We start from the raw sequence: 17,228 nt of genomic DNA, 5'->3' as shown, positions 1-17,228 counted from the left end.
GGCTGTACTGGGGGCAGCTGTGCATGGCTGTGGCTGTGCTGGGGTGGCTGTGCGTGGCTGTGCTGGGGGCGGCTGTGCGTGGCTGTGGCTGTGCTGGGGTGGCTGTGCGTGGCTGTGGCTTTGCTGGGGTGGCTGTGCGTGGCTGTGGCTGTGCTGGGGTGGCTGTGCGTGGCTGTGCTGGGGCGGCTGTGCGTGGCTGTGGCTGTGCTGGGGGCGGCTGTGCTGGGGGCGGCTGTGCGTGGCTGTGGCTGTGCTGGAGGCGGCTGTGCGTGGATGTGGCTGTGCTGGGGTGGCTGTGCGTGGCTGTGGCTGTGCTGGGGCGGCTGTGCGTGGCTGTGCTGGGGTGGCTGTGCTGGGGGCGGTTGTGCGTGGCTGTGGCTGTGCTGGGGGCAGCTGTGCGTGGCTGTGGCTGTGCTGGGGTGACTGTGCGTGGCTGTGCTGGGGTGGCTGTGCTCGGGGCGGCTGTGCGTGGCTGTGGCTGTGCGTGGCTGTGGCTGTGCTGGGGGCGGCTGTGCGTGGCTGTGCTGGGGTGGCTGTGCTGGGGGCGGCTGTGCGTGGCTGTGGCTGTGCTGGGGGCAGCTGTGCGTGGCTGTGGCTGTGCTGGGGGCGGCTGTGCTGGGGGAGGCTGTGCGTGGCTGTGGCTGTGCTGGGGGCGGCTGTGCGTGGCTGTGCTGGGGGCGGCTGTGTGGCTGTGGCTGTGCTGGGGGCGGCTGTGCGTGGCTGTGCTGGGGCGACTCTGCGTGGCTGTAGCTGTGGCTGTGCTGGGGTGGCTGTGCTTGGGGCAGCTGTGCGTGGCTGTGGCTGTGCTGGGGGCGGCTGTGCTGGGGGCGGCTGTGCGTGGCTGTGGCTGTGCTGGGGCGGCTGTGCGTGGCTGTGCTGGGGCGGCTGTGCGTGGCTGCTGGGGGCGGCTGTGCGTGGCTGTGCTGGGGTGGCTGTGCTGGGGGCGGCTGTGCGTGGCTGTGGCTGTGCTGGGGGCAGGTGTGCGTGGCTGTGGCTGTGCTGGGGTGGCTGTGCGTGGCTCTGCTGGGACGGCTGTGCGTGGCTGTGCTGGGGGCGGCTGTGCGTGGCTGTGGCTGTGCTGGGGTGGCTGTGCATGGCTGTGCTGGGGGCGGCTGTGCGTGGCTGTGGCTGTGCTGGGGTGGCTGTGCGTGGCTGTGCTGGGGCGGCTGTGCGTGGCTGTGCTGGGGCGGCTGTGCGTGGCTGTGGCTGTGCTGGGGTGGCTGTCCGTGGCTGTGCTGGGGCGGCTGTGCGTGGCTGTGCTGGGGGCGGCTGTGCGTGGCTGTGGCTGTGCTGGGGTGGATGTGCGTGGCTGTGCTGGGGCGGCTGTGCGTGGCTGTGCTGGGGGCGGCTGTGCTGGGGAGGCTGTGCGTGGCTGTGCTGGGGGCGGCTGTGCGTGGCTGTGGCTCTGCTGGGGTGGCTGTGCGTGGCTGTGCTGGGGCGGCTGTGCGTGGCTGTGCTGGGGGCAGCTGTGCATGGCTGTGGCTGTGCTGGGGTGGCTGTGCGTGGCTGTGCTGGGGCTGCTGTGCGTGGCTATGCTGGGGCGGCTGTGCGTGGCTGTGGCTGTGCTGGGGGCGGCTGTGCTGGACGTGTAAAACACGTACCGCACACGGACATTGTCCGTTTGCAGTCCGTGTGCTGTGCAGGAGACAGCGCTACATTAAGCGCTGTCCCCCCCACTGGTGCTGAAGCCGCGATTCATATGTTCCCTGCAGCAGCGTTTGCTGCAGGGAACATATGAATATTACTGTTTAAAATGCAGATCCAGGTCCTCCCCTACCCCCGGTGCGCCCCCCCATGTGCACCCCCCCCCCTGCTGTGATTAAAATACTCACCTAGCTTCCGGATCCCTCGCCGCAGCGTCCTCTTCTGGCCGCAGCCTCTCCTGTATGCGGTCACGTGGGGCCGCCGATTAAAATCATGAATATGCGGCTCCGCCTCCCAAAGGGGCGGAGCCGCATATTCAGTACTGTAATCGGCGGCCCCACGTGACCGCATACAGGAGGGTGGGAGGGGGGTGGAGCCCCCACGGCCGGTATATTAGGGGGGGGATAATTAAGTTCGGCTGCGTCTATAAAGGCATCAGACAGAGTGACGCTCCCACCGTTATATTATAGATATATATAGATATATATATATTTTCCATTCATTTGCCGGGTTTTTACACAAATTACATATGGAGGATGCCATGCGCAAAATACGCTGACACACCCTGCTTACGGATGACATACGGATCACTATTTTGGGGACTTTTCTGCGTATTACGGCCGTAAATAACGGACCGTATTTTTATACGCTGAGTGTGAGGCCGGCCCTACTCTTTCAAGGATGATTTTTTTTTTGTTCTTTTAATTAATATAAATAAAATATTTACCCTTTTTTTACTTACCTTTGTAAGACAATACATAAAAAGATCCACATCTGTAGAACCTTATGGTAGTTTTAAAAATGCCCAAAATACTCAGCAGAGCAAGACGAGTAGAATATGAGTAAATCTGACCCCTTTTTGTCTTTGTGACCAAACCAACATTTTTGTAGTGTTTTCTACATTTTTAGGAAATGATACCTTTTCCCAAAGCTGACATCAGCTCTTAAACTCTGTAAACATCAATTTGCCTAATTACACACACAGTAAAAACCTCTTGTTATATAACAATCAATGAAGACCTAGATATGAACAGACTGCATTCTTCTTTTTAAAACAAAGTTAACTCTGACTTTTGAATTAATTAAATAACATGTTTTGTCAAGAACTGAATATCGAATATTCTCTAACTTTGCGTCATCATCTAAGCAAAATACAGCACAATAAGCATATTTTCTTTCTTTCAGTTCAACGGAGGATCAGTTTCGATGGCAAACACAAGGTGAACAATTTAATTTTTATTACATAGTTTTAAAACCTGGTATTGAGTGTGGGAATGTATTGTTACTGTTAGATATTATTTTCGGTCAAAAACATGTCAAACAACTTAAATTAACCTTTTATCTTCCAGGTTTTTGTGTTTTTTTTTCTTTTCTTTTGGACATTTTGTATTTCTGGTAGCCAGTACAAGAAGATATGTACAAAGCCTTAACGTATTCATAACCTGTGAACATTTCCACATTTTTTCATGTTACACTGACAAACTTAAATGTATTTTATTGGGATTTTATGTAATATACCAACACAAAGTAGTATTTATGAAGTGTAAAGAAAATGTTATATAGTTTTCTAATTATTTTACAAATAGAAATCTGAAAATTGTGATGTCCATTTGTATTCAGCTTCCTATAGTCTGATACCCCTAAATAAAATCCGGAGTGACCAATTGCCTTCAGAAGTCACATAATTAGCAAATCATCTGTATGTACCATATTTTTCAGACTATAAGAGGCAAAAATTTGGAGGAAATTGGGGGGTGCGTCTTATAGTCCGGATGTACCTGCTCTGACTGTGAACAGAGGGTCACAGTGGCAGGAGCCAGCAGCTGTGGCTAACGCATGTGCCCACTGCTAAAGAAAAATGAATATTCATTGCTCTCCATGCCTGGAGTAGAGAGAAGTGAATATTTCTCTTTAATAGTGGACATGTTGTTAGCCACGGCCGCTGGCTTTCTTGCAACTTCTGGGCTCTGGGGTGTGCCTGCTTCTTAAGGGAATTAATATTCCCTGCTCTCCACTCTCAAAGGCATGAAGAGCAGTGAAAATTCATTGATCTTTAATAGTGGGCACAGTAGTCGAAGCTGCCGGCTTCCTGCAGCCCAATCCTGCCCACAATTAAAGAGAATGAATATTCACTGCTCTCCATGACCATGGGAGTGGAGAACAGTGAATATTCATTCTTTTAAGAGGTGGGCATACATGAGAGCTTGGCAGCTGCAGCTAACAGTGTGACCGCTATTAAGGTTCAAAGAATATTTAGTGCTCCACACAACCATAGTCCCTGTGTGGGTAGCAGTGAGTATTCCGGTTGCTGTCCTCCACTTTTAAGCAATGCATGATGTCACTGCCATGCGCAGCTTACAAGCATAAATAAGCTACTGGCATCAGAACAGGGCACTGCGAGGGAGCGCAGGGAAGGTAAGTAGAATGTTTTTTTTAATGTTTTTCTGATGGGGCCATGCATACCAGGATATGGATGAAGGGGTTATGCAAACCAGGATAGAGATGAGGAGGCCATGCATACCAGGATAGTGAGGAGGAGGTCATGCATGCCAGGATAGGAATGGGTGCCATGTAGACCAAGATAGGCATGAGGCGGCCATGCATACCAGGATAGGGATGAGGGGGCCATGCATAACAGGATGGGGATGAGGGGACCATGTATACCTGGATTGGGGACATATACAGTACTGCTGGTTGTCCTCATATGAACTCGAGCCTGGGAGCTTTCTAGGAAAGTTCCCACGCTCCAGGAACAACCAGCAGTGGGCGCCTCACTGCAAATGAAGGTAAATATAGGTCATTGACCTAGTTTCCATTCATTCCCCGGAGTTTTGCAGCCAAGAGCACCGCTGCATTAGCAGAGCTCCTGGCTGCAAAATGTTTTAACCCCTTCAGATGGATTTACATCGTGGGACCTTACAGATCTTCGGAAGGTATGTATATTGTTGGTTTATTATTTTTACTTTGTTACAGAGCAAGGGTCTTCAGAAGGATTGAGCGTAGAATAAATTATTACAACAACCTTTGTTTTTATTTCCATAAAATAATTTTTAATGATGTGTGTGTTTTTTTTAACCCTTTACTAGTATTGGATTAATAATGGATAGGTGTCATAATTGAAGCCTCTCCATTATTAATTTGGCTTAATGTCACCTTACAATAGCAAGGTGGCATTAACCCTTCATTACCCCATATCCCACCGCTACACGGGAGTGGGAAGAGAGTGGCCAAGTGCCAGAATAGGCGCATCTTCCAGATGTGCCTTTTCTGGGGTGGCTGGGGGCAGGTGTTTTTAGCCAGGGGGGGGCCAATGACCATGGACCCTCTCCAGGCTATTAATATCTGCCCTCAGTCACTGGCTTTACCACTCTGGCGGAGAAAATTGCGCGGGAGCCCACGCCAATTTTTTCCGCCATTTAACCCTTTATTTTAATAGCTACAGAGCCCAAATTTTGCACACACACACTACTAACATTAATATTGTGGAATATGCAAAAAAAATGGTGATATGAGATGGTTTACTGTATGTAAACCATGTCTCATATCATGTCGGGTTTAGGAAGGACATAGCAAAAGCCGGCAATTGAATTACCGGCTTTAAAGCTATCTAGCGCAGTATGAAGTAATAATATATATACATACAGTGGGGCAAAAAAGTATTTAGTCAGTCAGCAATAGTGCAAGTTCCACCACTTAAAAAGATGAGAGGCGTCTGTAATTTACATCATAGGTAGACCTCAACTATGGGAGATAAACTGAGAAAAAAAATCCAGAAAATCACATTGTCTGTTTTTTTAACAATTTATTTGCATATTATGGTGGAAAATAAGTATTTGGTCAGAAACAAACAATCAAGATTTCTGGCTCTCACAGACCTGTAACTTCTTCTTTAAGAGTCTCCTCTTTCCTCCACTCATTACCTGTAGTAATGGCACCTGTTTAAACTTGTTATCAGTATAAAAAGACACCTGTGCACACCCTCAAACAGTCTGACTCCAAATTCCACTATGGTGAAGACCAAAGAGCTGTCAAAGGACACCAGAAACAAAATTGTAGCCCTGCACCAGGCTGGGAAGACTGAATCTGCAATAGCCAACCAGCTTGGAGTGAAAAAATCAACAGTGGGAGCAATAATTAGAAAATGGAAGACATACAAGACCACTGATAATCTACCTCGATCTGGGGCTCCACACAAAATCCCACCCCGTGGGGTCAGAATGATCACAAGAACGGTGAGCAAAAATCCCAGAACCACGCGGGGGGACCTAGTGAATGAACTGCAGAGAGCTGGGACCAATGTAACAAGGCCTACCATAAGTAACACACTACGCCACCATGGACTCAGATCCTGCAGTGCCAGACGTGTCCCACTGCTTAAGCCAGTACATGTCCGGGCCCGTCTGATGCTAGAGAGCATTTGGATGATCCAGAGGAGTTTTGGGAGAATGTCCTATGGTCTGATGAAACCAAACTGGAACTGTTTGGTAGAAACACAACTTGTCGTGTTTGGAGGAAAAAGAATACTGAGTTGCATCCATCAAACACCATACCTACTGTAAAGCATGGTGGTGGAAACATCATGCTTTGGGGCTGTTTCTCTGCAAAGGGGCCACTACAACTGATCCGGGTACATGAAAGAATGAATGGGGCCATGTATCGTGAGATTTTGAGTGCAAACCTCCTTCCATCAGCAAGGGCATTGAAGATGAAACGTGGCTGGGTCTTTCAACATGACAATGATCCAAAGCACACCGCCAGGGCAACGAAGGAGTGGCTTCGTAAGAAGCATTTCAAGGTCCTGGAGTGGCCTAGCCAGTCTCCAGATCTCAACCCTATAGAAAACCTTTGGAGGGAGTTGAAAGTCCGTGTTGCCAAGCGAAAAGCCAAAAACATCACTGCTCTAGAGGAGATCTGCATGGAGGAATGGGCCAACATACCAACAACAGTGTGTGGCAACCTTGTGAAGACTTACAGAAAACATTTGACCTCTGTCATTGCCAACAAAGGATATATTACAAAGTATTGAGATGGAATTCTGTTTCTGACCAAATACTTATTTTCCACCATAATATGCAAATAAAATGTTAAAAAAACAGACAATGTGATTTTCTGGATTTTTTTTTCTCAGTTTGTCTCCCATAGTTGAGGTCTACCTATGATGTAAATTACAGACGCCTCTCATCTTTTTAAGTGGTGGAACTTGCACTATTGCTGACTGACTAAATACTTTTTTGCCCCACTGTATATGTGTCTCACTGACATATATATATATATATATATATATATATATATATATATATATATATATACATATATATATATATATATATATATATATATACAGTTAGGGCCAGAAATATTTGGACAGTGACACAAGTTTTGTTATTTTAGCTGTTTACAAAAACATGTTCAGAAATACAATTATATATATAATATGGGCTGAAAGTGCACACTCCCAGCTGCAATATGATAGTTTCCACATCCAAATCGGAGAAAGGGTTTAGGAATCATAGCTCTGTAATGCATAGCGTCCTCTTTTTCAAGGGACCAAAAGTAATTGGACAATGGACTCTAAGGGCTGCAATTAACTCTGAAGGCGTCTCCCTCGTTAACCTGTAATCAATGAAGTAGTTAAAAGGTCAGGGGTGGATTCCAGGTGTGTGGTTTTGCATTTGGAAGCTGTTGCTGTGAGCAGACAACATGCGGTCAAAGGAACTCTCAATTTAGGTGAAGCAGAACATCCTGAGGCTGAAAAAAAAGAAAAAATCCATCAGAGAGATAGCAGACATGCTTGGAGTAGCAAAATCAACAGTTGGGTACATTCTGAGAAAAAAGGAATTGACTGGTGAGCTTGGGAACTCAAAAAGGCCTGGGCGTCCATGGATGACAACAGTGGTGGATGATCGCCGCATACTTAATTTGGTGAAGAAGAACCCGTTCACAACATCAACTGAAGTCCAGAACACTCTCAGTGAAGTAGGTGTATCTGTCTCTAAGTCAACAGTAAAGAGGAGACTCCATGACAGTAAATACAAAGGGTTCACATCTAGATGCAAACCATTCATCAATACCAAAAATAGACAGGCCAGAGTTAAATTTGCAGAAAAACACCTCAAGAAGCCAGCTCAGTTCTGGAAAAGTATTCTATGGACAGATGAGACAAAGATCAACCTGTACCAGAATGATGGGAAGAAAAAAGTTTGGAGAAGAAAGGGAACGGCACATGATCCAAGGCACACCACATCCTCTGTAAAACATGGTGGAGGCAACGTGATGGCATGGGCATGCATGGCTTTCAATGGCACTGGGTCACTTGTGTTTATTGATGACATAAGAGCAGACAAGAGTAGCCGGATGAATTCTGAAGTGTACCGGGATATACTTTCAGCCCAGATTCAGCCAAATGCTGCAAAGTTGATTGGACGGCGCTTGATAGTACAGATGGACAATGACCCCAAGCTTACAGCCAAAGCTACCCAGGAGTTCATGAGTGCCAAAAAGTGGAACATTCTGCAATGGCCAAGTCAATCTCCAGATCTAAACCCAATTGAGCATGCATTTCACTTGCTCAAATCCAGACTTAAGACGGAAAGACCCACAAACAAGCAAGACCTGAAGGCTGCGGCTGTAAAGGCCTGGCAAAGCATTAAGAAGGAGGAAACCCAGCGTTTGGTGATGTCCATGGGTTCCAGACTTAAGGCAGTGATTGCCTCCAAAGGATTTGCAACAAAATATTGAAAATAAAAATATTTTGTTTGGGTTATGTTTATTTGTCCAATTACTTTTGACCTCCTAAAATGTGGAGTGTTTGTAAAGAAATGTGTACAATTCCTACATTTTCTATCAGATATTTTTGTTCAACCCTTCAAATTAAACGTTACAATCTGCACTTGAATTCTGTTGTAGAGGTTTCATTTCAAATCCAATGTGGTGGCATGCAGAGCCCAACTCGCGAAAATTGTGTCACTGTCCAAATATTTCTGGCCCTAACTGTATATAGACAGTATATATGTTTTGTTTTTTTTTTACACATGGATCCCTTGTATAGCCGTATGTCGGTTTTGCAAGTCTGCGAGAAAAAATCGCAGTACGGATGCCATACGGATTACAAACGGAGGATGCCATGCGCAAAATACGCTGATACACCCTGCCTACGGAGGAGCTACGGACCACTATTTTGGGGACTTTTCAGCGTATTACGGCCGTAATATACGGACCGTATTGTCTTACGCTGAGTGTGACGCCGGCCTTACCCGTTTGTTTGTCTTGTTTAATTAATGTGATTGATTTTATATAAATTTTGTATCAATAAAGGGATTTTTTAGCCTTAACACTTCATTTACTTCTCGTGTTGTCAATGATTTTAAGGGAATTAAAATTAAAGAAAAATTATATCACGCTCTAAGGACATAATTCATAATGATATATTAAATCTTGTCTAATAGTTATCCCTGATGGAGATTTAGTGTATAATATGTATAGCCACCACATTTCTTGATTGATTAACTTTTGTTTATAATTGCCTCCTCTGATCGGTTGTTTTATCTTCTCTACCGATCACTTGAAATGTGGAGACATTACCAATATGTTGCTTCACAAAGTGTGTAGAGGCTGACAAACATTTATCCCCTTCATGACCCAGGGTATTTTTGTTTTCGTTTACCGCTCCCCTCCTAACTAGAGCCATAACTTTTTTATTTTTCCGTCAATATGGCCTTGTGAGGGCTTATTTTTTGTGGGACGAGCTGTACTTTTGAACGACATCATTGGTTTTAGCATGTCATATACTAGAAAATGGGAAAAAAATTCGAAGTGTGGTGAAATTGTAAAAAAAGTGCAATCCCACACTTGTTTTTTGTTTGGCTTTTTTGCTAGGTTTACTAAATGCTAAAACTGAACTGCTACTTTGATTCTCCAGGTCATTACGAGTTCATAGACACCAAACATGTCTAGGTTTTTTTTTTACCTAAGTGGTGAAAAAAATTCCAAACTTTGCTTAAAAAAAGAATTGCACAATTTTCCGATACCCATAGCGTCTCCATTTTTCGTGATCTGGGGTCGGGTGAGGGCTTATTTTTTGTGCGCCAAGCTGACATTTTTAACAATATCATTTTGGTGCAGACACGTTCTTTTGATCGCCCATTATTGCATTTTAATGCAATGTCGCGGCGACGAAAAAAATGTAATTCTGGCGTTTCAAACTTTTTTCTCACTATGCCGTTTATCGATCAGGTTAATCCTTTTTTTTATTGATAGATCTGGCGATTCTGAACGCGGCGAAACCAAATAGGTGTATTTTTGATTTTTTTTATTGTTTTATTTTGAATGGGGCGAAAGGGGGGTGATTTAAACTTTTTTTTTATTTTTTTAAAACATTATTTTTTACTTTTGCCCTTCTTCAATAGCCTCCATGGGAGGCTAGAAATTGGCACAACTTGATCGGCTCTGCTACATAGGAGCGAAGCTCAGATCGCTCCTATGTAGTAGATTTATTGCATTGATATGAGCACCGACCACAGGGTGGCGCACACAGCAATCCGGCATCAACAACCATAGAGGTCTCAAGGAGACCTCTGGTTGTCATGCCGACGCATTCCGGATGGCTGGAAGTGATAGTTAAATGCCACTGTCAGAGTTTGACAACGGCATTTTACTAGTTAATAGCAGCGGGTAAATCTCGATTCCACCGGCCGCTATTGCAGGTACATGTCAGCTGTACAGAACAGCTGACATGTCCTGGCTTTGATGAGGGCTCACCGCCGGAGCCCACATCAAAGCAGGGGATCTGACCTTGGACGTACTATCCCGTCCGAGGTCAGAAAAGGGTTAAACAATAACTTATTCACCGAATCAGAAAGGTATTTTGCATCTGACATATTGCAGATTTCACGCAGTGCATGTGATAAGATAAATTACAGTACATTAGTTGTATTACAGTTAATGTAAGTATTAATATTGTATACCATATTTGTAGTGAAGAACTGAAGATGTTTTTGTTGTTCATACATTTACAGCAAGTACAGTACATATCGTGTGTCCACACTTAAGAGATCCCTTAGTTGATAGTCATGCCATCAAAAGACATGGTTTTATTTAAATATAGACATGGTGAAAGAATGTCGCTTTTTGGTGCTTTTTTAGCTACAAATCTCACGAGATAAAATTTGTTTTAATATCCTGAAGCAGTATAAAGATGTGCTGATTAATAAAATTACTGAATACTAATAGCTGTTAGGCTATGTGCACATGTAGGAAAAGTGGTGCAGAATTTTCTGCACAAAATCCGCATCTCCTGGTAGCATCCGAAGCTGCGGATTTGCCACGGTTTTTATGCGGATTTTGTGTGTTTTTTTATGCGGAATTGATGCGGATTTTCTGCGGTTTTTGCCACTGTGGATTTTTAACATGGAGGGGTGCAGAAACGCTGCAGATCCGTACAAAAGAAATGACATGCACTTCTTTGAAATACGCAGCAATTCCGCACTGATTTTTCCGCACCATCTGCACAGCTATTTTTTTTATCCCATTGATTTTCATTGTACTGTACATCACAGTGCGGATCTGCAGCGTTTCTGCGCGGAAAAATCCGCTGCGGATCCGCAGCAAATCCGCATTGTGTGCACCTAGCCTAAATTGCGGACTATTAGGCCGGGATCACACATGCGAGAAACACGTCCGTGTCTCGCATGTGAAATCCAAGCTCTGGCTCCGGCACTGTGGAGCGGAGCGTGCGGCCGCATAGCAACACATGGAGCCGCACGCTTCGCTCTGGAGTGCCGGCGCCAGTGCTTGGATTTCACATGCGAGACACGGATGTGTTTCTCGCATGTGTGATCCCGGCCTAAGTCAAAATAAGTTGATTGTTGTTCATTTTTTTTTTTTTACTAACATAATCACAAGTTTTATTCTGCATGTCCTTAGCTCTTGTAAGTATCCAGCTAGGTTGTTTTCGCTCTTTCAGCTGAACATTCACTTTATTTGCCTCTTATTCGTATTGAGAATTGAATGTTGAATTTATTTTAGATCTAAGTAGTACCCCAACTGGGATTTTTTGTATAATGTGTATTGAATGACACCATGTAGCCTACTGAGTGGAATTAGTGGCACTATCTTTTCTAAAGGGGGAAAATATGCCCTCTTCTACTAAATTATGAGTTATATCCAAAAAAATATTATGTCTTTCTTGGATATGGGATGTAAATTTCAAGTTCATGTAATTTTGATTAATATAATTAAAAAATCCCGAAGACAATTCCCTATGTCCATCCCATATCAGGAGCAGGTCATTTATGAAACATGTTCCTGACTTCGGATCAACCAAGTGAATTGGCATCGGAATTGTTTAACTATACTAATCAAAATGATTAGGTTCATTGACCCCTTAACCCCCAGAACTTTTCTCAGTTTTGCGTTTTCTTTTTTTGCTCCCCTTGTTCCCAGAGCCATAACTTTTTAAAATTTCCGTCAATATAGCTATGTGAGGGCTTGTTTTTTGCAAGACGAGTTCTACTTTTGAATTACACCATTGTTATTACCATGTCTTGCACTAGAAAACAGGAAAAAAAAATTCAAGTGTGGTGAAGTTGCAAAAAAAGTGCAATCCCACACTTGTTTTTTGTTTGGCCTTTTTACTAGGTTTTCTAAATGCTAAAACGAACCTTCCATTTTGATTCTCCAGGTCATTAAGAGTTCGTAGACATCAAACATCTGTAGGTTCTTTTTTATCTAAGTGGTGGAATATAATTCCAAAGTTTGTTAAAAAAGCGCCATTTTCTGATACCCCTAGAGTCTCTATTTTTTGTGATCCTGGGCTGGGTAAGGGCTTATTTTTTGCATGCCGAGCTGATGTTTTTAATTATACCAATTTATGCAGATACAATCTTTCGATCGCCCGTTATTTCATTTTAATGCAATGTTGCGGCGACCAAAGAAATGTAATTTTGGCGTTTTGACTTTTTTTCTCGCTACGCCGTTTAGTGATCAGGTTAATCTTTTTTTATTGATAAATGGGGCGATTCTGAATGCGGCAATACCAAATACCGTATATACTCGAGTATAAGCCGAGATTTTCAGCCCAAATTTTTGGGCTGAAAGTGCCCCCCTCGGCTTATACTCGAGTCACGGTAGCGGTGGGGTCGGCAGGTGAGGAGCTGAGGGCGCTGAGGCATACTTACCTAGTCCCAGCGATCCTCGCGCTGTCCCTGCCGTCCCACGGGCTTCGGCGCTGCAGTTTCTTCCTCTCTTCAGCGGTCACGTGGGACCGCTCATTACAGAAATGAATAAGCGGCTCCACCTCCCATAGGGGCGGAGCCGCTTATTCATTTCTCTAATCAGCGGTGCCGGTGACCGCTGATAGAGAAAGAAGCTGCGGCACCGAAGACAGGAGGGGACAGCGCGAGGATCGCCAGGACTAGGTGAGTATAGCATATTCACCTGTCCTCGTTCCAGCCGCCGGGCGCCGATCCATCTTTCCGGCCGGCGCCTCCATCTTCCCGGCGTCTCTGCTCTCTGACTGATCAGGCAGAGGGCGCGATGACGCATATAGTGTGCGCGGCGCCCTCTGCCTGATCAGTCAGAGCAGAGACGCCGGGAAGATGGAGGCGCCGGAACGAGACGCCGGGAGCTGCAATCAAGGGAGGTGAGTATGTGTTTTTTTTCTTTATTGCGGCAGCGGCGGCACAAATTTATGTGGAACATCTATGGGGCACAGTGAACGGTGCAGAGCACCGTATATGGCACAGCACAGCTATGGGGCACAGTGAACGGTGCAGAGCACCGTATATGGCACAGCACAGCTATGGGGTACAGTGAACGGTGCAGAGCACCGTATATGGCACAGCACAGCTATGGGGCACAGTGAACGGTGCAGAGCACCGTATATGGCACAGCACAGCTATGGGGCACAGTGAACGGTGCAGAGCACCGTATATGGCACAGCACAGCTATGGGGCACAGTGAACGGTGCAGAGCACCGTATATGGCACAGCACAGCTATGGGGCACAGTGAACGGTGCAGAGCACCGGATATGGCACAGCACAGCTATGGGGCACAGTGAACGGTGCAGAGCACCGTATATGGCACAGCACAGCTATGGGGCACAGTGAACGGTGCAGAGCACCGTATATGGCACAGCACAGCTATGGGGCACAGTGAACGGTGCAGAGCACCGTATATGGCACAGCACAGCTATGGGGCACAGTGAACGGTGCAGAGCACCGTATATGGCACAGCACAGCTATGGGGCACAGTGAACGGTGCAGAGCACCGTATATGGCACAGCACAGCTATGGGGCACAGTGAACGGTGCAGAGCACCGTATATGGCACAGCACAGCTATGGGGCACAGTGAACGGTGCAGAGCACCGTATATGGCACAGCACAGCTATGGGGCACAGTGAACGGTGCAGAGCACCGTATATGGCACAGCACAGCTATGTATGGGGCACAGTGAACGGTGCAGAGCACCGTATATGGCACAGCACAGCTATGGGGCACAGTGAACGGTGCAGAGCACCGTATATGGCACATCTATGGGGCACAGTGAACGGTGCAGAGCACCGTATATGGCACATCTATGGGGCACAATGAACGGTGCAGAGCACCGTATATGGCACAGCTAGGGGGCACAATGAACGGTGCAGAGCACTATATGGTTCACACCTATGGGGAAATATGAACGGTGCAGAGCACTATATGGCACAGCTATGGGGAAATAATGATCTATTTTTATTTTTGAAATTCACCGGTAAATGCTGCATTTCCACCCTAGGCTTATACTCGAGTCAATAAGTTTTCCCAGTTTTTTGTGGCAAAATTAGGGGGGTCGGCTTATACTCGGGTCGGCTTATACTCGAGTATATACGGTATGTGTATGTTTGATTTTATTTTATTTTTTTTATTTTGAATGAGGCGAAAGGGGGGTGATTAGAACTTTTATATTTTTTTCATTTTTTTGTATTTATAAAAACATTTTTAAATGTTTGTAAATGGTAAATATTTGTAAATGGTTCCTGGTTGGATTCACATCTCTTTGGAGTTCCCTGTTATCCTGACCAGTTCAGCTAAGCTAAGTTTTTGCTTGCCCTTTTCTGTCCATAGATTGTGGACTTATCCATTCTGTGCTTTCTATGTTTGTCCAGCTTATGAGTGTGAATTAATTCTGTCTTGCTGGAAGCTCTGGGAGGCAGATTTGCCCTCCACACTTTTACTCAGGTGTGGAGATTTTTTGTAAACTCTGCGTGGATTTTTGTAGTGTTTTATACTGGCCGCACAGTATTCCATCCTGTCCTATCTATTTAATTAGACTGGCCTCCTGTGCTCATCCTGATTTCATTCTATGTATGTCTTTTCCCTCTCCACTCACAGTCATTATTTGTGGGGGGCTAATCTATCCTTTGGGGATTTTCTCTGAGGCAAGATAGCTTTCCTGCTTCTATCTTTAGGGGTAGTTAGCTCTTAGGCTGTGACGAGATGCCTAGGGAGAGTTAGGAGCATTCCACGGCTACTTCTAGTGTTGTGTTGAGCTTAGGGACTGCGGTCAGTACAGTTACCACTTCCTTCAGAGCTCGTTCCATGTTGCTCCTTGACCACCGTATCATAACAGTACAAGTGGCCAAAAATGAATTAAATGCATCTCAAAAGAAGGAAAAGAAAGTTCTGAACCATTTTTTTTCTGTGCTCTGGTTTGTCTTTTTTTTTTCTTTTCCTCTTGATATCTGGGTGGTTCAGGATATATGCTTTGGCATGGATGTTCAGGGTTTGTTTTCTCGTGTGGATCAACTTGCTGCAAGAGTATCCAGGACTATGTTGTCCAGACTCCGGCTTTGGAGCCCAAAATTCCTACTCCTGATTTGTTTTTAGGGGACAGATCCAAGTTTTTGAACTTTAAAAATAACTGCAATTGTTTTTTGCTTTGAAACCCCGTTCTTCTGGTGATCCCATTCAGCAAGTAAAAATCATCATATCTTTGCTACGTGGTGACCCTCAGGACTGGGCTTTTTCTCTTGAAACAGGGGATCCGACATTATTGAATGTAGATGCATTTTTTCAAGATCTCGGATTATTGTATGACGAACCTAATTCTGTGGATCATGCGGAAAAAACCCTGTTGGCCTTGTGTCAAGGTCAGGAAGCGGCAGAGTTATACTGCCAGAAATTTAGAAAATGGTCTATGCTGACTAAATGGAATGAAGAGGCTCTGGCTGCTATTTTCAGAAAAGGTCTTTCTGAAACCCTTAAAGATGTTATGGTGGGCTTTCCTACGCCTGCCGGTTTGAGCAAATCTATGTCTCTAGCCATTCAGATTGATCGGCGTCTGCGCGAGCGCAAAGCTGTGCACCATATGGCAGTATCCTTTGAGCAAAGTCCTAAACCTATGCAATGTGATAGGATTTTGACTAGAATAGAACGTCAGGAATTCAGACGTCAGAATAGGCTGTGTTTTTACTGTGGTGATTCGGCTCATGTTATCTCTGATTGCCCTAAGCGTACTAAGAGAGTCGCTAGGTCTGTTACCATTAGTACTATACAGCCTAAATTTCTCTTATCTGTGACCCTGATTTGCTCATTGTCGTCCTTTTCTGTCATGGCATTTGTGGATTCAGGCGCTGCCCTGAACTTAATGGAGTTAGAATTCGCCAGGCGCTGTGGTTTTTCCTTGCAGCCTTTGCAGAGCCCTATTCCTTTGAGGGGCATTGATGCTACACCCTTGGCCAAGGATAAACCTCAGTACTGGACACAGATGACTATGTACATGGCTCCTGCACATCAGGAAGATTGCCGTTTTCTGGTGTTGCATGACCTGCATGATGTTGTTGTACTGGGATTTCCATGGTTACAGGAACATAATCCGGTGCTGGATTGGAAAACTATGTCGGTGACTAGTTGGGGTTGTCGAGGAGTACATAGTGACGTTCCTTTGATGTCAATTTCCTCTTCCCCCTCTTCTGAGGTCCCTGAGTTTTTGTCGGATTTCCAGGATGTATTTGATGAGCCCAAGTCCAGTTCCCTTCCTCCACATAGGGACTGTGATTGTGCTATTAACTTGATTCCTGGTTGTAAGTTCCCTAAGGGCCGACTTTTCAATCTGTCTGTGCCAGAGCATGCCGCTATGCGGAGCTATGTTAAGGAATCTTTGGAGAAAGGGCATATTCGGCCCTCTTCGTCACCATTGGGAGTGGGTTTCTTTTTTGTTGCTAAGAAGGATGGCTCCTTGAGACCCTGTATTGATTATCGTCTTCTTAATAAGATCATGGTCAAATTCCAATACCCCTTGCCTTTGCTTACTGATTTGTTTGCTCAGATTAAGGGGGCTAGTTGGTTTACTAAGATTGACCTCCGAGGAGCATATAATCTTGTTCGTATTAAACAGTGTGACAAATGGAAAACTGCATTTAATACGCCCGAAGGCCATTTTGAATACCTTGTGATGCCATTTGGGCTCTCTAATGCTCCATCTGTGTTCCAGTCTTTCATGCATGATATTTTCCGCAATTATCTTGATAAATTCATGGTCGTATATTTGTATGATATTTTGATTTTTTCCGATGATTGGGAGTCTCATGTGAAGCAGGTCAGGATGGTG

The 17,228-nt window shown here is 45.4% G+C and overlaps 1 protein-coding gene across 4 annotated transcripts in view; it reads left to right on the top strand.

Annotated features, from left to right (window-relative positions):
- Positions 1-17,228, top strand: part of CTNND2 (catenin delta 2) — a 2,169,946-nt gene that overhangs the window by 251,337 nt on the left and 1,901,381 nt on the right. For all 4 annotated transcript variants that reach the window (XM_069730454.1, XM_069730453.1, XM_069730452.1 and 1 more), the window contains exon 4: positions 2,830-2,864. In XM_069730454.1, coding sequence (XP_069586555.1) covers positions 2,830-2,864 — 35 coding nt within the window. The remainder of the gene's footprint in view (positions 1-2,829; positions 2,865-17,228) is intronic.

The sequence above is a fragment of the Ranitomeya imitator genome, chromosome 6, assembly GCF_032444005.1.
Source record: "Ranitomeya imitator isolate aRanImi1 chromosome 6, aRanImi1.pri, whole genome shotgun sequence".
Classification (NCBI taxonomy): domain Eukaryota; kingdom Metazoa; phylum Chordata; class Amphibia; order Anura; family Dendrobatidae; genus Ranitomeya; species Ranitomeya imitator.
Note: the sequence above shows the minus strand (reverse complement) of the source record. Positions and strands in the feature narration are given on the sequence as shown.